We start from the raw sequence: 27,914 nt of genomic DNA, 5'->3' as shown, positions 1-27,914 counted from the left end.
ATTTTTTTAAATGTCTATGGAGAAAATGAATTGGAAACTCACTTCCGGGGCAAAAGATGTCACGTGACTGTTCAGCTCTATTCCAACACTCATTAATAGATAGTATGAAAAGTATGGATTCAGTCATAAACAGGATATGCGATATCATTAATAGCTCAAAATAGTTACACACTGGGATCTTTCTGATTTGAGAGATGTTGAAAAAGGAATTTTAGGTAACAGAACATTATAAACCCTCTGATCCCAAATCAGTGACATAGCTCTCCTGAGTGACCACAATCTCTCACAGTTCTGACAGAGTCCTTCTGACACTGCTCCCAGATCTGCTGTTTAATTTACCCCAACCCGAACAGCCCCTTCACATATGAAGCCCCACACTATAAGCCAGGCTTGTCAGCAGCACACTGTGGAGATCCCAGTCTGATTGGCGTAGCTGGTTGGCCCCCAGCCCAAACCGTGTGTGTATAAAACTCCCCATGTGTTGAAAGCCAAAGTCAGAAAGCAAAAGGGACTCAGAGACACAGCAGGGACTAACTAACTTACTGGGAGATTGAATTCACTTGAAACACACAGCGAGCGAGCTCTGCAAAATGTGTAAAGGATTATCAGCCTTACCCCAAACCTGCCGGGATAGGTGAGACTTCAATTCAAATGAAATTGTTTTTGTTGTTGTTTTTTGTGTGAGATTTCAACAATGCAGTTCATGATTTCAGTTCTTATCAAGTAAAGTTTAGAAACATGGGAATACAATTATTATTCTTGTACAGATTCAAAGTTTTTTGAATATGTAATGTTCTCTCATGATTCATTAGGATCATCCCACTGAAATAAAGCTAGACTGAAGCCATGCTGCTGTCTTTCTCAGATCAACTGCTTCCACCTGCAAGAACTCAAACTGCCAGCTTAAATCACTTTTTCAACTTCGTTAACCTTTTCATTTCTGAAAGGAATTTCTGATTCGTGGAAATAGAGCGGAATGAGTCTCTTTCACTTAGACTTTATAAAGCAGACAGTGATACTTCATCTAATTGCTACATCACCAGCTTATTGAACAGAATAATGAAAACACAAACATGCTTTGTTTAGCTTATGCAATGTGAAACAAGTTTGAACAAAAACAATTGTGAACAAATTTCCAATGTTAAATACTTAATATGTATAGCCTAATTAGCTCCTTAAGTTTTAAAGCTTACATTGGTCAAAACATCATAATGAGAAACAATGTTTTTAATTATTAGTCTTGATATTAATGCACATGTTGTGCAGATTTGGCTCTCACAGTGCATACTGTAACTGTTTAGGACACACAAGCACCTTTACAATCCTTGACGGATGATTAGCAGCTGTGTGTTTGACACGGTTATGATTCAGGTCTAATGCTTCAATAAATCAATACAAGTAACACAGAGGGCAGAGCTATAAACACACCTCCATCACAGTTTATCGATCACCTTGTTTTTATTGCCTTCCTTGCCTTTCCTGCTTGCATTTATATAATAATACTGCATTATGTAATAATAACATGACAAAATGTAATAAATCTTCACTTCATAATAACACCCACATTTTGTAATAATCCACCACATTTTGTAACACACAGCCTTAAAAATACATTTACATTCATTATGGGTGTTATTACATATGAAGTGAACATTTGTTTTACGTTTTGTTGTGTTATTACATAATGTGTTGTTACACTGCTACTTGTTCCCTTTGAGAACATCAAACCTTCAATTATTATTATTATTATTATTATTATGCATATAGAATACAGAGGTTGTTTGTAGTTGTAGTTTTGATAGTAAATTCTGGCTTAAAATAATTCTAAATCAGCCAACAATGGTAAATGATATCTAAACATCTTGTAGAAATAAATAGAATAATTATGTCAGCATTGTTCAATACACACAACATGATGTTACTATTGTTTATTGTTTATTATGGGGATCCCCATTAGCTGATGCCTAGATGACAGCTATAGGCTGCCTGGGGTCCAAGACAACAATACAAATTACATGACAGACCAGCAATGAAACCAAACCAAAACACTAACAAATAAGCTTGTAGGCCTACAGTATATCCAAGGTGAGGCCTGTTTCAAAGTTTAATCAAATCCTATACCATGCAGATGAGTACCATAGGAAACATCAGGCTATACATACCATCATCAATCTCAGGATACCTAAACGCCATGCTGTTGCTGTTATTTCTTACATGCTCCTTTGCTATAACTGAATAAATGGCACAAGGGGTTGAAACAACACCTGCGTCATACACAAGCCGTCATGGTCTCTGCTTTGTGTCTCCAGGGCTAAGGAGATCAAGTCTAAATTGGGAGTTTTACTGCAGAAGCCGGAGAATGCCATCGACCTGATCATCCCCTACCCGGAAAAACCTGAGAAGAAGCCAGACAAGCTCCAGAAGTGAGTACTTTTGTCCCTCAGTCACCAAGAGAGATGGATGTCTGTGTAGACGAGTGACACTTTGATGGGAAACATCTCTCCGACTCCATCCCACTCAACAGGCACTGGCTGGACTAAGCTGTGTTTTACCAGTCGGGTATCTTCAGTGTTTTATGGTACAAGGCTTAACTACTGTATTTTATTACCTTGCATTACCTTGTATAGGGTGGAAGAACTGAGCTAGAGATGACAAAATGATTAAGATTAATGACGAAATGGATCAGAAATATGAACTTCACAGTACACACTATACACTAAGAGATAGTATCTGACCCCAGTGTCCAGTCACTATATGTTGAGTCCAAGTCAAGTCTCGAGTCCCCAGTGTTCAAGTCTGAGTCCAAGTCCGAGTTGGGATGTTTTCGCAGAGGATTGATTTAGTTGCACAGTAGGCTCTTCTGGTTAGGTGGTGGGTCCATTTTGGTCCGTTGTGGTTACATTTACATCACTTTTACGTCAAATTTAATAAAAAGATTACGCTGTAAAAACACTACTACTCGTATCCATGCAGTGACATTTTTCTCTCTAGTTAGCTGGTTATTGTTGACTTTCCTTTCTCCTTCAAACTGCTTGTTATTAACGTGCGTTCACACCAATCGCGGAAATCGTCGTTTGACCGGGCAAATTCTTCGCTCAAGTTGCAATATTTCAACTTATCAAATAGCGGCTAAGCCAAATTTGGTGTCATTCGTGCCGAGAGATTTCGCTTGATTCGCCTCATTCATGCCGCCCGGGGTGAAATGACGTCTGCTCGAGTGTTTGCATTGACTTTGTATGTAATCTCGTTGCCTGAATTAGCAAAATCGCAATTGGTGTGAACGCAGCATTAGTTAGCAGCTAGCGGTAACCACTGACCTTAAGTATGCTAACTAACTGTAGCCTACGCGAACAAACCACTTTTCGGCTAGCCAAAGGACAAAAATAGTACAAACTTTTTCCAACAATGTGACACGGTAAAGAAAGATGTCTGACTAGTGACTACAGTTCCATTTTTCCCTGTATCCCTTAATCTTGCTAAGATGCTTTTGTCCAGTGTTGCTTACTGAACTGAGGCTGTTTGTGTGTCCAGGCCGACTGCTGACGAGGCTGCTCAGTGGCGTGAGTCCCTGGACCGAGTCGTGACCAACAACTGTACGTGTGTCTCTCTCTCTCTCTCTCTCCCTCTCTCTCTCTCTCACACACACACACACACACACACACACACACACGTACGCAGTCTACGCACGCAGGCGCGCACACACAGGAAGGCAGGCACATATATTCAATTTCTTTCAAGACTTGAGAAACAGGGAGAGGTTCAGGTTGAATATGATGAGTGATGTTAAGCAACAATATTAAAGGGATACCTTAACATTTTCACATTCAATGTTATTCTCTTCTGTTCACCAAACAGTGGAGAGAAGTGCGTACGGCGCGGCTCAGAGGGCCAGGTCACGGTTCGCTACTACTTGTTAGCATGTACTAGCAATACTTTGTTTTTGATGAATGAATTCTAACCATGCAAACCTGTTTTTCATGAAACCAAAGAATGCTAAATTATTTTCCAACAATGAGAGAAGTCTTCCTTGAGAAAAAACCCAGACCATTTAAAAATGTCAAGGTATCGCTTTAACTCTGGAGTGTCCAGCATTGCTGCCTCCCTCACAACCAAACACAGAGAGCCATAACAAACAGCTAATACCTGGCACATGGGTTTAACTTCAACTACTCCCAAAACCAACAAGCATGTCTCTGGTGTCCATCTACCAGCCTGTTGAAACAACTACACCTAGCTTGACGTGGTTTGATACAGTAGGCCTTATGAGGCACCAAGTTCATTTGCATAAGTTAAATCTACAGAACAGAAAATAATGTTCTCTCTGATGGTATATCATGGCTTTTACTGTCTACCACCTGAAAGATTGCCAGCAAGAGGGTACATCCTATAATAAGAATGTGAAGTCTGTGTGTGTGTGTGTGTGTGTGTGTGTGTGTGTGTGTGTGTGTGTGTGTGTGTGTGTGTGTGTGTGTGTGTGTGTGCGTGTGCGTGCATGCGTGTGTGTTTGTGTGAGCAGATTGTGTTTGGCCAGTTATGCTATTTTACGTGCCATTAGGTAATTAGGGCAGACTAAATGGGCAAAAATGGCTAATTAGCGTCCAAAATGATTCAACACGGGTTTAGCACCATGGAGAGCTCCATTCGTTAGTTACTGATGATTCCCAAGGTTGGGAAATAGAAAAGTCTTTCTTCAGTACGGAGCGATATGCTGCATGAACTTAGCCTACTTAGCTCTTTTTCAATTTTGATTATTGTTTTATTATTGTTTAATTTGAGTCATTGTCAGCATTCATTTTGCAGCCTTGTGAATAAGCTCACCTGTCCATATCCTGCACTGGGAACATATCCTGCACTGGGAACATATCCTGCACTGGGAACATATCCTGCACTGGGAACATATCCTGCACGTGGAATAAAACAAAAAAGCCAATGGCTGCCGTCCACAATAATGTACATGAAATAGCCTACTTTAATGTGGTCCAAATTGAACGTTTCCTTTGCAACATATTATACCTATTATGGGTTTGGGAGAGATATAAGCATTGAGAGACCAACCTGGCTCTCCTGTTTACATGTGTGTCAGAAAGCGCACAGAAAGACCCCGGGCGAGCAAGAGCGATTATGAACTCTTCTTCGTGGTATGTGTAAACGCCTGGCTAAAACTCACTTACTGTACATTGCCTCACGCACAGATGTTTACTACAGGGACACGGGATTTTCTACTTAGACCTCGGCTTGTGAATGTACAGTCTGCTTATAGCTTCAGAGGAAAACTGAGTTTTCTGCATGGGTGGCGAAAAGAAAGCCATAAGAGACGTATGTTTCTTTAGCGTGTGCATGTGGTTGTGTGTGTGTGTGTACGGGTCCACAGAGGTTCTGTGTGTGTTATGCTAACATCTCCTGGGAAAAGTCTCAATGATTCCACCCGCTGTTGATTCATTAGCCGGTAGCAGCAAACTGCTATACGCTGTGATTATTTATCCACATGAGGTTTTACATGAACATCTATCTTCTATGTGTTTGTCCCAAGTCAATGCACATGGGGTTCATGCTGTTATTTCCTCTCCATCGGGCAAATCTTTCACCCCAAAAAAAGTTTAATGGTTACTTAGTGCTTCTTTTTATGCTGTGACTTAATGTTTTCTGTGTGTGTGTGTGTGTGTGTGTGTGTGTGTGTGTGTGTGTGTGCGTGTGCACGCGCCCGCACGTGTGTGTGTGTGTGCATGTGTGTGTGTGTGTGTGTGTGTGTGTGTGTGTGTGTACTTGCAGGGCGTTTTGAAAAGCTGCAGCTTGCTTGCTACTGAGCCGCAGCAGCAGCAAATGAGCCGTTCAGATGGCAGATAAAAGCCTGAGGCGGCACATGGTTCTTCAGACAATGGGGGCATTTTGCAGCCATTGTGTTCTTCAGAATGACCGAAATGACTGGAGGTTTTATCAAGCCTCATTTTGGGCGCAAGCAAACAGGCGGACATACCTGCCCTTCTTCTTTCAGTCTTTCAAGTATTATGCTTGTTGTGAAGTTTTATTATATTGTGTTGTTCGCTTCATGTCACATGATCCATCTACTTTCATCCTATGACTCTGTAGTGTCTTGATTTGATCAGATGTCTCATCATGAGACATTTCTACCTGTTGGCTTTTTCTCAAGCAAGAACAAAAAACAATCAGACATACAGTTCATATAGGAACCCCACACCAAAACATGCAATATCCTGGTTGCTGATGTGGTGCCTCCTCTGGTTGTTAAGGGCGCCTGTTCGGAGGGAGGGGAACTCGTTGGAATAGCGTGATCCTCCCACGTGCTATGTCCTACCCCTGTCAGGTGAAAAGAAGCGGCTGGCTAACTGCCCATATCTCGTTTCGGCTCTCCCCAGATCGGCAGAGGGTGGAGCAGCAACCAGGATAAATAAATTAAAATTAGCACTAATGGGGGATAAAAATAGGATAAAAAAATGGGGGGACAAAACAGAAAATACATTTAGGGGAAATCTGTATACTTTGTTGTCTCATCACAGTTTCATCAATGAAAACACCAAATCACAGTCATTATGTTAACCCTGGATGGTTTGCTACAGTAATCATCATTAAAAGCATTTTGTCAGAATGAACACTGTGTGTGTGTGTGTGTGTGTGTGTGTGTGTGTGTGTGTGTGTGTGTGTGTGTGTGTGTGTGTCTCCATCTCTCAGATGGTCTGACTACCTTCCGCAGCTTCCTGCAGTCCGAGTTCAGCGACGAGAATATTGAGTTCTGGGTGGCCTGTGAGGACTTCAAGAAGATCAAGAACCCCGTGAAGATGTCCGCCAAGGCCAAGCAGATCTATGAAGACTACATCCAGACTGAGGGGCCCAGAGAGGTGAGGGAGCCTTTTTATGAGCTGAAAGAAGAGACAATGGCAGCATGGACTCCAAATGGAATAGAAGAAGCTAATATTGTAGTTTACATGATGTGTAGCAAGCACTATGGAGAAACGCCTCACTCAGACATGTAGGGTCATACAATATTGCATATAGGCCAGGCCGCTAATCTGACAGATACTGTAGCTTTTTTCTCACATACTAGTGGAATACTTGTGCACTGCAGTGTATCAGGCTGCGCAGCCATTGCGCAGCATTGCAAGTTAATCGCCCCTAAATACCTAATTTACAAAATTCAGAGTCCGTAAGGTCACCCGCGGGAGTGCTCTTTACACTTCCTGAAAGATTCAGCACGATTGCACGTAAAATGGCATAGCTGTGGCCGAACACAATTTCTAGTCACCCACTCACTCACTCACAGAAGCTTCACACTTCATAGCTGCCAGCCAAGGCAGCCTTGGCAGATTAAACAAAGATAAAACAGAAACTTATCTCAATATACTTAAACCTAACCTAACATAACTTAAACCACTTCAACCTCTTCATAAACAGTGTTGATATTTTGGATTTTAGTCACTCTTTACCATCTGCCTCCCCATTTCTCTTCATCTTACGACCCCCCCTCCCCACTGCAGGTGAACATTGACCACGTCACCAAGGACGTGACCCTGAGGAACCTGGTGGCCCTGTCCCCTGCCACCTTTGACCTGGCCCAAAAGAGGATCTTTGCCCTGATGGAGAAAGACTCCTTCGGTCGCTTCCTCCGATCAGAGCAATACCAGGAGCTCCTGGTCAACTAAGTCTGCCTGCCAGTATGGGGGTGTGGGGGTGGATTTCAACAAACAGAGGAGACAGATAACTCCAAAATATCAGGAAATAATTTAAAGTCAAGCATAAACTTTCCATCAGAAATGTTGCCCATGTTTGCCCATAAGGATAAATTGCCAATATGCATGTCGGCTTAAAAACTTAGCTTATAGGACTAGCTCAAGATACAAGTTTTATTTGAGAAATTATCCTATCAAGGGCAACATATTTATATTTCAAATGTAGCTAAAGAAAACTGCTTCTTGAAATACACTCCCTCACCCCCCCACACACACTCACAAACCCCCACACACTCTCTCTCTCTCACACACACACACACACACACACACACACACACACACACACACACACACACACACACACACACACACACACACACACACACACACACACACACACACACACACACACACACACACACACACACACACACACACACACACACACACAACCTACACAAACACTACACTAATGTCCAGAGCAAAACAACCAATGTGTTCTTCAGTTCCGCACCATGTGGATCAAACCGCACATTTACGCTGATGAAATGTCTCTTGAGATTAATGTGAAATTGATGTTAGTAAGGCTAAAAGGGGTCACAACATTGTAAACGACAATGACAATCATCAAAAGTAAAAATATTTCTGTAAGAATTACTGTAAAAAAAAAAGCAGTTTGTCATGCAAATGGCTTGACCCCTGAAACGAGTCACCTTGGACATTGTTAATTTTATAATCTATTAATAAATAAAACAACATACAGTAACAAAGGTTTTGGACATTACTTTAACTCTTAACTTGAAGCATTGACAGGATGGGGGAGGGGGGGGGTGGCTTTCACTCGAGCACTTACCGTAAACATTCAAGTCTTATTCAGGCAGACTTCGCATGGCTTTTAAGTGCTTTGTGGTTAGAAACACAAGACATAAGTGCCTTTTGGGTTAGGACAGTCTGACCTTCCATGGGACTTAAACTTAGTGACACATCGAGATGTCATCCAAGTCTAGGGGGAGACAACCGGGGGGACATTTATTGGAATCAGCAGATTCACACAGCCAACTGTTTTGAACAACGGATAGGGAAGTAATGTGCGCCACACACACACACACACACACACACACACACACACACACACACACACACACACACACACACACACACACACACACACACACACACACACACACACACACACACACACACACACACACACACACACACACACAGACACACACACACACACACACACACACACACACACACACACACACACACACACACACACACACACACACACACACACACACACACACACACACACACACACACACACACACACACACACACACACACACACACACACACACACACAGTATTTGGATTGGCACACCAAGCGCCCCCATGGTTCAGATGTGCCCTGAAGGAGGCATCCTTGGGAACAGTGCTAGTTGGCTCAGTGGTGAGGCTCCTTGCCTCCCACTACACTGCAAGTTGCTTAGATTGGAAAACTAAGTAGGAGGGAATCTCAGAATAAGATGTGAGCAAAGTAGTGGTTTTTACAGAGAGAGAAAATGTATTTTCCCGTGTGACATTACCAAAGTTGAACGTCTTTCCATGTCTATGTCTACCGAGTCACTCTCATAGGTCTAGACCTGGTTTTGGTTGAAATTTGGGGCAGAACTTGCAGATTTAGGGCATTAGACTAACAGTGCTATTTATCTGCCATCTCCAAACCATTATATCTTGGCTACTGAGAACACTGTATTCCTATACAATCTTTCCATTCTCACTCATTCATACATGTATTTGAGGAGTCACGCCATAAAGGAAGTCTAAGGAATGAAATAAATGAATAATCACATAAAAAAATAGCAATGCTCACACTGTATGAATATTAATTTACATAATACTTTGCCACATTGTTTTCCAAGCTAACACTGCTATTCAGCTACAAGTTATTATTCACAAATGCATAGTGTAACAAATCACTACTGCTCACCTACAGTAATTCACGGTGAGCTGAGACAAAGATGGATTTGAGGGTGGATTCGGTGGCTGTGTGCAATGTTAAAGAATCCCAAATATATATTTACAGTTGCATGTAGCAATCGTAACGTGTGATTATATCTATACTGTGTGTTTTGTTGAAGTGTTTGTCATATCTATCAGAAGAATATTATTATCCAGATATTCAGCATTTTTTCCAAGTCCTTGTTGTTCCCCTGATTACAATACTGAAAGGCTACAGGCCAGGTACAGACAATGTTGGCATAACCACAATATTTTGGAGATGGAGGAGATGAACAAATTGGCAGAAAGAGTCGACTTTTATTTTGAAATGGCATAGGGTTTTCCATGGCACAGATTGGCCAGTCTAGTGTCGTAACCCGAATGTCATGCAAGTCAATTAATCAGGGGAAACAAATCAATAAGGACTCAATCAATGCTGGATACTGCTTATTTGATATTGCATGTACGTTTTGTAGTCCAACACATAAAAAACATAAATGCATACAAGTCCTGAAGATGTATTTATTTTTCCATGTAAAGATTGACCATTTAAAAATATGTGTGTCTAAGTTATTCCTAAATACCACACTAGATTCAGTGACTCTGCAGCGGCGAGCTGCCGAGGGCTATTCCCACAGAACATGTCTTTTTCACTGTTATAAAAGAGGACACATCTATGACTTTCAATTGTCACTTTGTTTTTCTTCATACTGTGTGTGTGTGTGTGTGTGTGTGTGTGTGTGTGTGTGTGTGTGTGTGTGTGTGTGTGTGTGTGTGTGTGGTGTACAACTTGGATGGATAACAGACGGCACGGTGGCTCAGTGGTTAGCACTGTTGCCTCACAGCAAGAAGGTCCCGCGTTCGAACCCCGGTCCATCCCAGTCCTTTCTGTGTGGAGTTTGCATGTTCTCCCCCCCCCGTGTTCTTGTGGGTTTTCTCCGGGTGCTCCGGTTTCCTCCCACCACCAAAAGACATCTATGTCAGGGTTAATACTCCTGTCAGTGCTCCTGACCAAGGCAATGGCAAAACAACTGGAGTTGGTCCCCGGGCGCTGCACTGCGGCTGCCCACTGCTCCTAGTTCTAAGAAGGTTGCTAGTAGATGGGTCAAATGCAGAGGATGAATTTCCCCATGGGGATAAATAAAGGATAACTTAACTTATCTTATTATTGGTCTACAACTGCAAAGGAAAAAATATTTCTAAGGCTGGTCATCCTTTTTGTCCCACCTCCTCCTCCTTTAGACCTGACGTCATTTCTCAGAACAAAGCGAGATGTGAGGCGCGTGTGCCCCCGGCCGCGTTGCGAGTGAAAAACAGAGAGGAAACAGATGCGGCTGTGGAGCCAGCTGCCAACACAAACACTGTCAGAGGCGAGCGTGGACGCATCCGTTAACTAGCAAGGTTCCTCGAAATAGCTGCAAGGGGTCACATACTCGAGGTCCCCAAAGAGGGGGGGAGAGTGACATTTCGAACAGATGTCTGATGGGTTTCAGCTCATGGCTTTTCCATAGGTCTTTCTTTCCTGGGTAGTTTAGACGCTATATGAACTCCCCAGAGTCTCAAATGAGTGTGCGTTAATGGATGGAGACGGAGGCTTTACAGACATGACTGTTGATGTTGACTCAGGCGTCATTAGCAGGCAGAGGGCATGGCTGCTGCGTGCTCGCTGAGCACACAGGAAGCTAGCAGAGCGCTCACATGGCTCCTCTTTCAAGACGGGAATGTTCAACCAGGCTTTGATATTGTGCTGAGGTTCTCATGGCTCCAGGGTTTCTTATGAGCTTTCAAGAAATAAACTCCATCTATTCTCATGCGAGAGGAAATAATAGAAGACTGGCCCTCAGCAAGTATCTCTATGTGCAGATCCAGAGTGGTCACACTAATTGATGTAGCCACAGCAGGCAGAGCAATCTAGTAAGAGAGTGGCGCCAGCGGAGGTCCAAAATGCGTGACATGTAGCCAGTGAACAGCCAGGAAGGGGTCTCGCGCTACGTTTGAATGCATAAAATAAAGCTGATAATATAGAATTTAATATTTTAAACATTGGACCCTTTCAAAGTGCATCACAAACGGTCCATTTTGCTGCAACTCGACAGCGCTGCTTAATCCAGAGCCTTACTTCTGGGAACTTTTGTGAGGTAAAAATAATAATACTAATAAATCCACTGGAGTGAATGGAGATGTCACAACTCTTCTATTATGTGGCTCTAGCCACAGGTAACACAGGCTAGGTAAGGTGTTCAGAATGCTTCTGTGGTTCTTTGATGAAAAATCTCAGTGGGGAAAGAAACAAATCTAAAAACTCCAAAAGCTTGAATAATTTATCTATGGAGATGTAATAATCCTAAATCAAAAGATGTTAGATTTGTTTTCATATGTACATGGTTTTTATTGTCGCCAGAATGCTTAGATCAGGGGTGTCAAACATACGGCCTGGGGGCCAGAACCGGGCCGGCCCACCAGAGGGTCAAATCCGGCTCACAGGATGACTTTGCAAAGTGTGAAAATGCCACTGAGAAGTCCTCCAGTCCAATGTGAAGCACTTGTGAAGGCTAAGAGGTGCCAGTGTAACCGAGGTGAATCAGCGCGGATTCCTTGTGAGTCCCGAGTGGTAGCGAGTGGATTGGTTAAACTCACTCCCCAGTATAAAGGCATGTTAATCAGCTCCCCCAAGGGAGCTAGCTCTCTTGGTGGAGTGGTTAGTGTCTTTGACTCCCGAAGGTCGGCGGTTCGTATCCACCCCTGGACAAGCCCTTGACATGGGTTGCTGCAAGTACCACCTACACAGCGCCGTTACACCAGGTTTCAGGAGCAAGTTAAATATTAAGTAGCCTAATCATGTTTTCTGTATTGATCACTAAATCATAAACTATATAGAGAATTGTAAAGAGTTGCCGTCAATTGTAATGCACAGTTACAGACAGTAGATTTGAGCATTTGTTTGCTAGGCCTATTCTTCAAATGTACGTGTAAACACGAAAAGAAACAGGAACATTTGGAGGTGTCATTATTTATAGGTTATTATGCTTTTCTTTGTCTGGCCCACTTCAGACCAAATGAGGTCACATGTGGCCGGTGAAAATGCGTTTGACACCCCTGGCTTAAATGATACAAAACAGATACTAGCAGCCTCAAACCTGAAAGCAATGCACTCCAATTGTACTCTTATCTTCCAACTGTATCTTGAAGGATAAAGAAATCATTTTCAAAACAAAACAAAAATATGGTGGTGGGGGGGGGATTTCACCACCTCCCACATACAGGTGCACGCACACTCTACTGTACATTCATGCAACAATGACAGTGATAACCCTGCCAGCAGTAAAATAATTAAAATCCAATTTTGCAGCCCCCAAAAATGAGACATCATTTCATAATAGTAAGTCAGTCAACTGGCAGAAAAATCACAATGAGAACCATCACCCCAAGGTGCCTCCATCTCTACATACCTCACAAATGTCTTCCTCTCCTCCTTCATCACATCCAACAGTGATTTGGTTGAAACTGTCTTGTAGGTGGCAGAGGATTGGAGGCAACAACCAAAGGAGGAGAATAGATTTGGGGAGGTAAGTAGGCCAAAGTGAAAAATGACACACAAAAAGGGGTCCTGACCGAGTAGCAGTATGTGACAGTTTGGGACAGGGGTTGAGTTATAATCTGAGATTTGTGGGGGTCTCTAAAATAGGCAAACTGATGTTAGGGGCACACGGGGAGGGGGGGGGGGGGGGGGGGGGTCGGTTACTTTTTTAAGCGGTCGGTTACAAGAGAGAGAGAAAGAGAGAGAGAGGCTCCACTGCTCATTATGTGGTCTCTCTCTCTCCCTCTCTCACACACACACACACACACACACACACACACACACACACACACACACACACACACACACACACACACACACACAGCAGCCCATTTTCACACCCCACACAACAAATGGTCTTCTCCAAGGTGGTGAAGTGAAGATAACATGTTGCTTCGTTCTTCTGGAAAACTGAAAACATGTTTATTTTAGCCTATTCATCTCGTTAGCCTAAATAATGCTAATTACATTGAAAAATATTAAAATAATGGTTGTTGGTACGTATGTTAGACCCCCACAGGTGTACGTGTTTATGGGGTCTCAGACTCTCCTATGTGAGCTCAACCCCCATTGGCCCCCACATAACTCGAACCCTGGTTTGGGAGTGAGATGGTTTTGGCTGCAGCCCCACTTTGTGATTTAAGCTGTTAAGATCTCATCTTCTCACAGGCTCAGCTCAGCAGAACTCGTTCAGCGTCTGGTCCAGATCACATTTTCAGGCCCGAAGCTTCAGTCAAGGTTAACCTGCTTATCGCTGTCTGTTCTCCTCTCTTCTCTCCTGCCTTTCTACCTCCAGGCCTGCTCATTAAGACCTGACAGGACGATCTGGTGGACTAATATGATCACGCATGCCAGTGAGCACGTATGCAGACGCAGACGCAGACACACACACACACACACACACACACACACACACACACAACACACACACACACACACACACACACACACACACACACACACACACACACACACACACACACCTTATCGCTCTCTCTTTCATATATTCACATGCACCCTGGGGGCTGGGTGTCTGGCTCTGGCTTATTGTCCACAGAAGGGAACACAGACGCTGTAGGGCTAACTCGTCTCTCTGTGGGGCCTCTGTTTTGCTCCTGTATTTATGCTCAAGCTGTGCAAGGTTTCAACAGTAATTTGTGACAGCTTCATGACATGTTTGACATTCTGCGAGGGGACATTGATAATACCTTCATTAAGTATGTATAAGCCATTTATGTCACCATAATCCATCACTGCAAAGTGCATTTTCAAAGTAAAAGGCCCTGAGGGGGGTGGCTGTGGCTCAGGAGGGAGAGCGGGTCGTCCACTAATCAAAAGGTTGGTGGTTCGAACCCCGCCTCCTACAGTCTGCATTGGGCAAGATATTGAACCCCAAATTGCTGATGGCTGTGCCAGCACTCTGCGTGTGTGCGTGTGTGCGTGTGTGCGTGTGTGTGTGTGTGTGTGTGTGTACTGTGTACAGTATGAATGTGTGTCTGTGAATGGGTGAATGTAGGCGTGTTGTAAAGCACTTTGTGTGGTAGACTAGAAAAGCACTGTATAAATGCAGTCCGTTGACCATTGAGAACAATGCAATGCTCTGTACGTGTAGATCAGTCGAAGCAAATAAAAAACACCAGCAGATGTTTAAGGCCATTTGTTAAGGTGTTTTATGTGTTCTGATATAAAGATTGCTATTATATCGAATATTCGTATTTGGGTCATTTACTGTACATGATCCACCCTAGCTTTTTCATTGTCTTTGCCTCACTTACATAATTGTCCCACCCTCCTCCTACAAGATAAAATCACTCAATGGGTGTTTTATTTTGGTAGTACTGTACAATGGTAGCTGTACATGCTCATGGTGGCAGGAAGTGGAGCGATGATTTTTATGTGCACTGAAATGTCAGGGGAGGAGAAAATTAACAGCAGGCTTTCAACTGTATTTCTGTCTGAATGGAAGAGAAGCAGGAGAGCTTTAATGGGTTTACATGCTCACGCGAGGTATTTCACTCAAGACACAGAGGTCAGGAAGTAGAAGGAAGAGAAGATACAGAGGTAGGGGTCAGCTCAATGTTCCCAGAGCTCAATGTTCCCGGGGTTTATATGGCAGCTAATGGGAACATGACAAAGGGTTCAATGTTCCCAGGGCTCAATGTTCCCAGGGCATGGGCAGGTTGTGTGTGTGTGTGTGTGCTCACCATTGTAAATCTCCATGTCACTGTCTGGCTTAATACCGAGATATATCCACTTTGACAAGCATCGCAGGGATCTCTTTGCCATAAGCACTAATATAAACTATAGGCTACTACTACTACACTACTACTACTACTACTACTACTACTAATAATAATAATAATAATAATACTGATAATAAAATCATTATCACGCTGTGCGTGCTGTGTGTGTGTGTTTGTATTGTTTATGCACCGGAATCGATATGGTAATTACTTTATGTTGATGTGTCTGATAATCCCATGTGGGATGGGTCATGTAATTTGTCCTGACACGTAAATAAAACTTTCATTCATTCATTCATTCATTCATTCATTCATCATGTCATATTTACGTTTTGTTATTATTGTTAGTATTATTATTAATCAGAGATTAATTATTGTAATTATTGTTCACTGATGACTTCACTCACAAAAATGGGACAAAAATGGAAACAAACAGTGCCCACTTGCTGTTTTTTATATAATTAGGAATCTTGTGGGCTACGCGCGCCCGATTCCTAGGCTTGCCCGCTGCGCGGGCTCACGACATTGCCCGCCCTGCAGCTCGCCCACTGTGCATCGCATACGCAGCTCAGCCGCTACGTGGCCTCGTCCGCAGCACGGCTGCTGCATGGCCTCGCCTGCTCTATTGGCACCAGGAAGGATGACATCACTGATGACATCACATCATTAGCTAATTAGGGCAATCACCTACTCACTCTCACACACACACACACACACACACACACACACACACACACACACACACAAACACACACAGATACTTCTTATTCTTATTATAGGATTGTATGACGGAACACGTGTAAATGTTCCCAGCATGGTTCGACCGATATACTGGTTTGCCAATATACAGGTAGCAAGCCGATATTGGACTGGACTCTTTAATAAAGATTGGATATCAGCCAGTCAATGTTGCCCAGCACTGATAGGTTGAAGGTGAGGAGGATTTGATGTTCCTCCACAGTTTTTAGGGGTCAGTGAAACCTGCCATACCCGGCCTTAAGATGCTGCTGCTAACCCACCTAAACAGTTTCATGAGTCTATTTTCATGGTTATCCGATGGGTTAAACACTGTCATGTTTGGAATTTCCTCACATTTCAGCGGCTTCAGCCCAAAATGATCAGTATTGATATTGGCCTTAACGAAAAACATATTGGTTGAATCCTAGTTTCTGCCCCCTTACTCAGGCTAAAGCACTCTAATACAATTTGGATGAAAGATGAGATCACATGTACGCAAGCACAACAACTCCACATGGATTTATCGATTTTGTGTGGACTCCCCTGTTTTTGCTGCAGAATCTAAATAGGCTGTATACTGAGAAACGCGTGTGTCTGTGCAGCCATGAGTATTCTTTTTTATATATATATTTTGTTTATATACATTTATTTAAAATTTTCAACGTAAAAAAAGAAACCACAAACATCTACAAAAACCTATACATACACATACACAAATAGATTCACTCAGAAAATAACCCTCCGTCCCTGCCGGAATTATGTATTGTATGCTTTATATATTCATTCCTATATGCATTATGCTTTAGATCAGTGGTTCTCAACATGGGATCCAAGGACCACCAGAGGTCCTTGAGGAGGTTCCAGGGGGTCCTCAGCAAATTGCTGAATTTCTAAACTTCATAATTTTGCAAGAGATTAACACAATTAGAGAATGTAGAAGAAACAATCTTGATCATAGTTTCACTGTTATCTCTCTACCTACAACAGATGGTCATGGAATTCTGGACAAAATCACCAAACAATGAAAAATATAATAGCAGCATCAACCCAGCATGCTTCAGATCCGTTAGAAGAAGCCATTTTAGGCCTGCAAGCTCTTGAAGAAGTAATCTGCTTTGTGTTACAGGATGGATATCGATGGGTAAATAGGCTCCAGGCCGACTTTACTGATTCCGCCTCTAAATATCTTTCTATTCTGTTAACTTTACTAAGAAGCAGAGAAGCACGGCGACACTTAGTCTAAATATTTACACATATTTCCCCTTGCTCTCCGCTATTAAAGTCCGACGTGCACAAGGTTTCATTTAAACAAGTTTATTTCCACCAAAGCATAAAAGTGTGTGTGTGTCACGTTGCCAAACACAATTGAATGCTGTACCCGTAAATAGACATGAAGATAGACGTGTGGCTGAGAATAGAACTACGGTCAATAGCCTTATCTTATTTGGAGGTAAATCCAAATAAACAACCAGAGGCGAGGCCTGAGCAACATGAGTCAACACTTTTACAATCGATTATTCATGTTATTGACACATTGCACTGCGAAGGCACATGTGTGAGATTGCACAAACTGAACTATACAAACTCTGTGTGATCCATTGATGTATAGGACGAATCAGTGTGACATCACTTGCCACCCAGAAATGGAACCCCACGGCAGTTATTAATGTGAGTTGTGCCAAACAAACGTTAATATCTCAAAAACTATACATGACATCACTTATATTTTTACATTCTGAGTGAGAGCAGAAGTAGCTCAAGAGTGTGATGTATAATATATGCATGTTGTGTTGAAGTTGTGTGAACCATTGCAGTTTTTAAAATGTAAACAGAGTCAGCCTGGCTAGAGTCAGACACCCAAGCCTCCCAAAGCTCACGCTCCATAGGGTTATATTTCCGTTGCCACCCAGTGACGCGGTTTGTTTACCAAAATGCTGATCGGCCGATCCCTCGTATTGACAGCATGGCCTAAATGTTTTAACTTCTTGCCGTGGAAGGGAAGGGATGTGAAGAGAATGAAGACAAACTTTGATTGTCACTGATCAGTTGGGTGTTTTTTGTATGTGTGTCAATAGCCAGGACTTCAGAGAAGTGATAAAGTAATCAATTTTGGTGTGCTGGTGATCCCTGAAGCTCCTACAGTACATTCAATTAGTTACAACTGAACAGATGCAAGTAGACAAGCAAGATGTTTAAGATGGAGTTAAGATTTGGCCTGGGTACAGTAAGAAAGACATTTGACATGGCATCATGACATTTCACCAGTCATTATATTACCTTTTGGGCATCTCAGTGGTAGATTCCCTGCCTACCCACACAAGGGTCTCAGGTTCGAGCCCCCGTGTTACCTCCGACTTGGTCAGGTGTCCATACAGGTACAATATTGTCTGCGGGTGGGAAGCCGGATTAGGGCGAAGTGTCCTAGTCGCGGCACTAGTGCCTCCTCTGGTCAGTCGGAGCACCTGAGGGGAACATCCTACTGTATACTGTATGTATATAGTCACAATGAAATGAAAATTGATTTTTTTCACCTTGTGAGCTAATTTTCCATGTCGTGATATAGGCCTACACCTATTTAACAATAAGCCTACATACTAAAAGATTTACACTTTTTTCCCTGTTGCATTGTTTAAATATCAAAATCCCATTACTTTAGGCAGGGGTTACTTCATTGTGTAAAAAGTACAAAAAGGCACGCACATCCAGTGAGGGATTTAAAGTCAGGTGCAGGACTGAAGTGCAGATAAGTAATAAAAATAGAGTCCGCACACTGGCAGCTGTCTGAGGAAGGGCTTTGCCCGAAACGTCACACTTTTTTGTGGTCGAATAAATATTTGGGAGCAGCTGCCAGTGTGCGGACTCTATTTTTATTACGTTACTTCATTGTGTACCAGTGAATAAAACCAATGAAAGCACCGTCGATTTGACCAAATCCCGACCCTTCCAATTTCTCCAAATAAATAAATAAATAAATCCCAACCCTTGCATCAAATAAAGCTGCCCTTCAAGTTCCTGGCTTGAGGGTTAATTCCACAGTTCTGACAGCACCCAATACTGACAAAGTGCCCATGTATGGAAGGAAACAAAACACTTCTCTCAGCAAAAATAAATAAATTGTGATACATACAAAACTGGAGAAACACACACACAAAGTTCACCAATATGTTTGGGCTGCAGACTTTAAAAAGGGGTGACAGAACTTTTTCCCCCTCGTCTCACCAAATAAAACTATGCATGGGTGTGCAGTAATCCACATACAAAGTTGTTCCAAACTTGCAACACATGGTTTTATTTATAGCCACAGACATTCCAGGTATCATAACATAAATATAAATAGGACTTTGACATCATGTAATAAATATCAAGAGATGTATTTTCTCAGTTAGAGTAGATGTTTCAATAATAAAACATTTTCCTACATTAGCCTGCCAGATGGTGAACAAAAGTGAACACATGCCCATTGTCCAAGTACCCTGTACAAATTCCAGAGATAGCCTACAGTACAGATCAGAACAACAGAACTGGAAACACTGACAAGCAATCAATCAAATGTTAAGCTTAGTCATATTTTGACCTTTATGTATTTGACATCCACATGACGATCAATACAATATGACAGTGAAGCGCGCGTAGCATCCACATGGCGACAATACAATACGACAGTGAAGCGTGCTTAGCATCCAGTAGAAAGTAGAGAAAGAAAACATTGGGCCGTACACCATGTTGAGATTGGCTCCGCGTAATGTGAAGGTGCTCCGGTGCTGTATGTAGCCTACTTTACATTAGGGGCAGTTGTTACCATCATGAAGCTTAAAGGGATGCCACTTTTTCTGGAGTTTAGCTCATTTGCCATACCCCCCCCCCCCCAACATAACCAAGGTACACCATGCCTTTACCGTCACTGTCCGAGCAGTAGTGAGCTACAGTCGTGAAGTTAGTAAGTATCGCCATATAATGGAGGCCAATGGCACACCCGTTCAAAATAACCAAAAACACACATCAAATAGCGCCAAAATACACGTTGTGCTTCGGGTACGCACCACGAGATGAAAATAATATTCATCCAAATGCGGAGAAATTATCTTTTTTAAGGTAAGTAGATAGCCGGAATTACTTTCTAAACATGGCCGCCAGGCATGCGCGACATACAGTGCATGCGCTGTGTACAGCGGGAGCACTCTTTACAGGCAAACAAGGAAGTAACTCAGTGTGGGGATTTACTGCAAAAATTATGTTTCACGTAACTATGGATTAATAACCCTAACCCTACCACCTAACCAGGGTTCAGCCTAACCTACCACCTAACCAGGATTCAGCCTAACCACCTAACCAGGGTTCAGCCTAACCTACCACCTAACCAGGATTCACCCTAACCTACCACCTAACCAGGGTTCAGCCCAACCTACCACCTAACCAGGATTCACCCTAACCTACCACCTAACCAGGGTTCAGCCTAGGTTCAGGGGGGTCGTTAATGTACATACTAACAACTCTAATCACAAATAATGCCTTTTTCAATGAGTAGCCACTTAGCCTATATTTACATTGACGAGATGAATGGGCTAAAAAAACATGTTTTTACAAACGAGCGCCATATTCTCTTGTCAAGTGTTGAGTAGTGAATCCTCTCTCTGTCTCTCTCTCTCGACGGACCCCCCACAGAGCTCAGATTAACTTGAACCCTGCACTTTCCCTAACCTACCAGCGTCCCTCAGCTTTGGCCCTGATTGAGGTGACCTGGGCCAAATGCCAGGACCTGCCATGCAGGTCACGGCATCCAGGGTCACCCTAAATGCACGCAAGGGGAAAACTCCAGAGGAAAAATTCCAGACACAGAGGTAGTTCAGATCGTTTTCTGTGTTGTGAGTTTCACCTGGTCATGACGCTGATAACAGGTTACAGGTAAGGTACAGTAACAGTAACAGTAACAGTAACAGTAACAGTAACAGTTTAAACATCAAAGGTTAAAACATGAAATATTTCAACATTTAGTCATTTTGACACATACGTGAAGGCTGATGGTGAATGTAACAAATAAAGCCCTTAACGCAGAGGGATGAACACAGGTATAAAACAAAAATAATCTTTCCTTTATTCACGGTTAGAGATGAATGATGAAGCTGCCCCGCCCCTTTTGTATCAGAGTCACATCTCATGATCCCATTGGCTTAAATTATACACACTGGACACAAAAGAGGCAAAGCGGTCCGATTCCTTATCAATGTCTACCTTCTTATGAGCTGATGTATTTTCAGTTTGTCGCACGTTCGACAGTATTTCACGCTCGCTTCCTATCTAGGCACCGCAGGTCAACGTCTTCCTGTTCTCTGGACAGTTATTTTTCTTGCCCTTCTTCTCCTGAGTGGCAGAGGCGTGTGTCTGAGACAGGTCCCGGATCAGTTTGGAGTTGAGGAAACGCCTGTAGGAGTCTTTCTCCATCAAGGTGTAGATCTTGCTCTGGGCCTCGTCGAAACAGGACGGGCCGACGCACTCCAGGTTCTGCCTCGTTTCTTCTCTGGTCGCTGAGTCTAGGTTGACCTGAAATGACAGAAGGAGTGTGAGATGAAGTCGTTACATGGTAAATGGCATCTTGTCGCCGTAATCCGACGAATTTCCAGTTGAAACAATGTTGTTGTGGGGCAGAATGTAAAGAGGGACTGTTCAGAAGTGGATGGGACTGAGATATACTGGGATATAGTAAACAAATAGAATGTTCCTCAGATAACTTCCTCCATCTCCACGTGTTACTTCAAAAGTTGTAAAGTTGCAGGTTTTATATGATGGGAAGTGGGAGGATTGTTTAAAAGTGTGTGATGGTAAAATATTGAATACCTATGAAGAAACCAGTAAAAATAAATTTTCCAGGATGGAAAAGTCATGAGATTTTTAATAGACAATTTGTTGGCATGTATTGTTAAAAAGGTGGGTGTTAGAGAGCATGGAAAAAAATTGGAGAGAAACTGGAACAAATCCTTATAATCCTTTCTTTGCAAATAATATGAATAATATGAATAATATGAATAATATGAATAATGTTAATAATAATACTATTAATAATATTAATAATATTAATAATATTAATAATAAATAATAATAATAATAAATGAATAAATAAATAAAAGTATAAAGTATAAAGTAATTCCAAGGCATTATAAACAGACGTGCACCAATGTTTGGAAACTCCACTTCAGGTTCTCATTATTGTAAATAATAAGTGTATATATTCCGGTGCAGAGGGGTATTTTTAGGCTGTATTCAGGTAGTCAAGTGAGTGGTAATCCGCATGTTAGTGTTATCCAAATGTGTATCCATAGCTTTCCGCTCACATTCAACTCTAAGCGCAGGTGGTGGGAGTATGGAAAGAAGGTTGCAGCACGCACAGCTCAACAGGAAACTAGCACTCACGAGTCAACTTTTTCTGATTTATTTAGGGGAAAGAAACGTATGCGTTTCAGCCTTGAACCATTGTCAGGTTTTCTGTCCTTTCCAGTCTGGAAAGATGGAAATCGCAGTCACATTACATACTAAATATCTGCATCAAACTCCAGATGGGTTGGTGTTGTTTTTCTTCAAAACAGTTTTTAATGGATCACGTTGTATTTGACCAGCTATAGCAGTGTTATAATAATTGCTCGATAAAATATAAAGTATATTAACATCAAGTATTACCAGAGATTTTCATTACCTCATTAGGAGAGTCTGCCTCAACATATTGCTGGTAGATCAGCTTGGCTCTGGCGGCCATCTTGGAGGGCGAGGTCTTCTTGTAATCCTGGCAGGCCACCCAGAAGTCCATGTTCTCCTCACTGAACTCTGACCTCAGGAAGCTGGTGAAGACCTTACGGCCACCTGACAGCAAGGATGAGAGGATAGACTGTCAGCCTCTCCCGGCCTCTACACTTGCATCGTGTGTCATGGGGGTCGGATTTGGCGGGAAATCTGCTGGATTGCTTTACGGCACAGAACAGCTACACAGAAAATGAAACCACTGCAGTATTACTTCCATCATGTCCATTGACCTACCACAGGACAGGACTATCTTTCCTGCATGGGTGCGAATATAAGACGACCCTGATGATAAAAAGACTGCCGTTTTTCAGAAGTATTTCCAGGGGGGGGAAGTACTGAATACTGGATGACGAGAGGAGCCGATAGCTGACGTTGAGAAGAAAGGAGGAAGACATCACAGTGTTCGAAGGTCAGAGGAAGAGGCTTGGAATGAAGCGGGTCAAGCTCAGCTTGTTCCCAGGAGGCCATTGCTCCTCTTCTGTCCCAACACAGGGGGCTCACACACACACACACACACACACACAAACATAAACACACACAAACATAAACACACACACACACACACACACACACACACACACACACACACACACACACACATGCGCACACACACGTATGCAAGCACACACACACACACACACACACACACACACACACACACACTCTGCATTGCATAATTATGCAGCAGGCCCTACGTGTCTAGAGGCACTAGATGACCCTTCGGGGCCCCCCAGTAGTGCCTCGAGACACGTAGCACACGTCTAGAGCATGAGAATGCATCTGTGTGTGTGTGTGTGTGTGTGTGTGTTCCACTGTAACTTTCCATTCTGTCATGAATTCCAGTCTGTCTGTCATGCTCAATAGTGCAAGGCGATGATGCTTTCTAATCACTAGTTTATGTAAATTGTTGTTCAGGTAGTTACTGTAGAACTGAGAAGCCTGATTTTGTTTTACTGATTTTACATTTATATTTTAATTATTTAGCTGACATTTTGACCATGAGTGAGTTACGAGTGAAAGAGTACAGTATACAAATATAATAAGGTCCACACACTGGAATTAGGATGCTCCCGGGTCACTTTATTAACGTTTCGTTCTAACAGAACTTCATCAGTTCTTCAGAAGTTCTGTTAGAACGAAATGTCCAGTGTGCGGACCTTATTTTATTTGTATAGTTCTGTTGAGGCCAATGAGTCGTCTTGCTCTTGGTGGATTCACATTGTCCGGCACCTGTATATGTAGATGTGCGCACTCTACTTTTCTCCTCACAAACAGTACAACCTTCAATTCTTAGAACACTCACAAACACACACACACACACACACACACACACACACACACACACACACACACACACACACACACACACACACACACACACACACACACACACACACACACACACACACACACACACACACACACACACACACACACAGGCCATTTGGGTTTGGACAGAACCTCAAATGCTCAGGCCCGTGTAACACTCACCATCACTGTTCATCAGGTTGCTGAAGGACTCCTTCCATTTCTCCACCTCAGCTGCTGGAGCAAGACTGAATCAAGGAAAAAAGAAAAGGGTTCTCAATGAGGATGCAGAATAGGTGTAATGAATGAAAACTCGTACGATGCATTCAGCCATTTCTATTTAAAGTCTAAATTAGACTTCACAGATTACAAATATATGATACGAATATACGATTTTGTGTTCACAGTATATTTAATCTGGATTGGTCTCATTTTGGTGCTTTATTAACCCAAGCGACGTCTATTCCCTGGGGAATTGCGGATGAAATAGGTGTCGGATACATTTGGCTGCGCTGTAATCTAACTGTTCCAGTGTTTCTTCCTCTGCTGAGTAGGTGGGAGGAACCAGTCAAAAGAATCCCATCATTGGTTTAAATGGAGAGGTAGCATCACATACTGTATTTAAAACATTATTTGTGATACCTCCACCAATCAATCACCAAGCTGATCAATAGCCTACTGCCATAAAATCTAATGATACTAATATGTGTCACATAAATATCACCTTCCATCACCCTTTCACCACCCATAATAATAATCTATCCATAAGAGTGAAGATGAACCATGTGATCTCAATAACAGCATGATTCATACTGTAATACAGCACTTGAATAAAGGGCATGTCTTTGTGTTGTAATGGGGATGTATAACACTGGAAATATCATGCTCAGCCGCTGCGTGGCTTCGCCTGATCTATTGGCATGCGCAGCGCACAATTGCACAACTTCGCATCACCGATGACGTGACAGTGAGTGATCAGTAGTGAGAGAAAAGTAGAGTCCAGTCAGCACATTGTATGACTTCCAGTTTATTTGTAGATTTACATTAGGTCATGGCGACCTTCATCAGAATGAAGCTGGAAGTGGCAGAACAGGTTAGTCACATCATCAGTGATGTCATAAAATCACAATTGCTCGAGTGACCATCACTGATGATGTCATAGGCATTGTGACATTACTGACTAAAATCATCACAAATCTCACAATGTGGGACCAAAAACGTGACCAAAATCGCTGACAGACAGACAGACAGACAGACAGACAGACAGACAGACAGACAGACAGACAGACAGACAGACAGACGTCACTTTGGCAATTTTATGTATGAATGAATGAATGAATGAATGAATAAATGATCATGATGATGATGATGATGATGATGGCTGCTAAACAATAACTCCAGGGAAAGTGATTTGCCAATACTGATGATCTGTAATCATGTGTGTGGCTTGTGTACTGATGAGTAATCATGTGTGAGTGGGTTGTGAGGTAAAGGTCAGGTGGATGCTAACGTGCTCACAGGGAACGATGAGAGCCACTGAGGACCATCAGTCAGTACACCACAACAACCCCCTAAAACCCGGGACAATAGTGGTTGTGCGGACTAAAGGTATATCATGAAAACTGGACTCACGCTCAAAAAATGGCTGTTGCTTCCTTGTTTCTTTGCTTACAGCAGAAAGCAGACTCTGTTTATTTCCAATAATTCATATTATGGGCATCTGTCTGTCGAATCGTTCTTATCAAATCAGCTTTATCAGAATCAGAAATACTTTATTGATCCCCGAGGGGAAATTGGGTGCAGTTGCTCACAATATAGGGAAAAATAGGCCTAGAGACAGAAAGTTATGAATAATAGAAATAAGACAATAAAATAACAATAAACAAAATATAAATGGGAGCTAGGGTTCTGTCTGTCTGTTTCTCTGTCCCACTGATGATATCATCAGTGATGTCATAAATTCGATGTCATCAGTGATGTCATCAGTGATGATGTCATCAGTGATGTCATCACTCTGAGGCTCACGGGAGAGACTGGGGGAGATGAGAGAGAGAGACTGAGGGAGAGGGAGAGGAGGAGGGGGAGGGAGGGAGAGAGAGGGGGGAGAGACTGAGGGAGAGAGAGAGAGGGGGAGAAAGACTGAGGGAGATGTGCACCAATAGGGCAAGGCCACACTGCAGCTGAGCTGCAGGCAAGGCCGTGCAGTGGCCGAGCTGCGAATGCGAGCTGCAGGGCCAGCTCAGCGAGCTGCAGGATGGGCGAGGCCACGCAGTGAGCGAGCCTAGGAATCGAGCACGTGTATTCAGTGCGCGAGATGCCTAGCATATATATATATATAAACCAATTAGCTGACCTCTTTACAGCAGCGTCGGTCTTGTCCTTGGTCTGTTTCTGCTCCGTCGTCTGGGCTTCAGCCTTCTGGAGCAAGAAGCCGATTTTGTGCTTGATGTCTTTGGCACTGCAGGGGAAGCAGCGAGAAATGCATTCAGTTTATTTATTTATATCATTATCATTTGCATGTTCAGTATGAAGATCTGCCTTAACCATGGAGCAATGTAATTAATGTGTAATTGTGTTTTTTAAGTTATTTCTACATATGCCTTTTCATAATCAGCTGTTGAATTGCAATCAATTTCTAGTTCAGTGGTTCTCAAACCTTTTGGGCTTCAGTACCCACTTTCCCTGATTTCTGAATCCTACTACCCCCTTTACCCGACTATAACATTTTGCTTAGAAAACTGCAAGAGAAAAACTATAGCATGATGAAATGATCCCATTTTGAAGAATATCGCATTACAACATAAGAAGAAATGGAATGAAGGATTTACAATTAGTGCCTCCTGGGCAGATTTATTTTAACATTTTTTATGATTTTTTCTTACATTTTTCCATTTACCCCTTTCTCTCAAGTACCCCCTGTACCTGCACGTGCCCCTTAGTCCTCTAGGGGTACGCGTACCCCAGTTTGTGAAGCACTGTCAGAAAGCAGTGGAAAGTTAAGTTTCAGTTTGCAATCTACTATATTCAAGTGCTGTGATGCAGTTTCAAACAGCTTGATCCACCTGCTGCTCGAGCCACTTCAGGCTTACCTTTTCAAGCATGTTGCAGGGAGTGTTGCGAGTCCTTTACACATGGTGGATTTGCTACAGATCCAGATCCAGTGGAAGGTAGATTCAACAGTATGATGGTACGCAGCTGAGAGTTGATAGCCGTCTCCTCAGTCAGCCAACTGTGGGAGTCTCCACCCCCGACAGTGGTTTTATACCTCGAGGATCCACGCTGACAGAGGACTGACCAATCACACCAGACTCTGTGTGTGTGTGTGTGTGTGTGTGTGTGTGTGTGTGTGTGTATGTGTGTGTGTGAGTGTGAGAGAGAGACACAGAGAGAGCAGATGGGGAAGGATAGGAGTGTGTAAGCAAAACAAAAGGTGTTCCACTGCATGGTCTGCATTATGGCCGTCCCAGCTCTGAAGGGAAAGTTCTCCCTCTGATGCTCTTCCACTGTTATATATCATCGTCTGTTCGATCAGTATTATTTTGATCAAGCGTTGTCATTTACGTTTTT

The 27,914-nt window shown here is 42.7% G+C and overlaps 2 protein-coding genes across 2 annotated transcripts; one reads left to right on the top strand and one right to left on the bottom strand.

The window, feature by feature from the left end:
- The first annotated feature begins 504 nt into the window (after nt 1–504).
- Nucleotides 505–10,374, top strand: LOC310771564 (regulator of G-protein signaling 5-like). The gene is made up of 5 exons (XM_083664149.1): nt 505–634; nt 2,310–2,423; nt 3,532–3,593; nt 6,688–6,854; nt 7,491–10,374. The coding sequence occupies exons 1-5, from the start codon at nt 591–593 to the stop codon at nt 7,653–7,655; spliced, it is 552 nt and encodes a 183-aa protein (XP_083520275.1). The 5' UTR covers nt 505–590; the 3' UTR covers nt 7,656–10,374.
- Nucleotides 10,375–21,545: 11,171 nt separating this feature from the next.
- Nucleotides 21,546–27,480, bottom strand: LOC310771566 (regulator of G-protein signaling 4-like; the record flags this gene model as incomplete). Its single annotated transcript, XM_083664150.1, has 5 exons — nt 21,546–21,788; nt 22,936–23,099; nt 24,531–24,595; nt 26,701–26,805; nt 27,437–27,480. The coding sequence occupies 5 exons, from the start codon at nt 27,478–27,480 to the stop codon at nt 21,546–21,548; spliced, it is 621 nt and encodes a 206-aa protein (XP_083520276.1).
- Between the last annotated feature and the right edge of the window lie 434 nt (nt 27,481–27,914).

This window comes from Poromitra crassiceps (assembly GCF_964638095.1).
Source record: "Poromitra crassiceps genome assembly, contig: HAP1_SCAFFOLD_818, whole genome shotgun sequence".
NCBI classification, from domain to species: domain Eukaryota; kingdom Metazoa; phylum Chordata; class Actinopteri; order Beryciformes; family Melamphaidae; genus Poromitra; species Poromitra crassiceps.
Note: the sequence above shows the minus strand (reverse complement) of the source record. Positions and strands in the feature narration are given on the sequence as shown.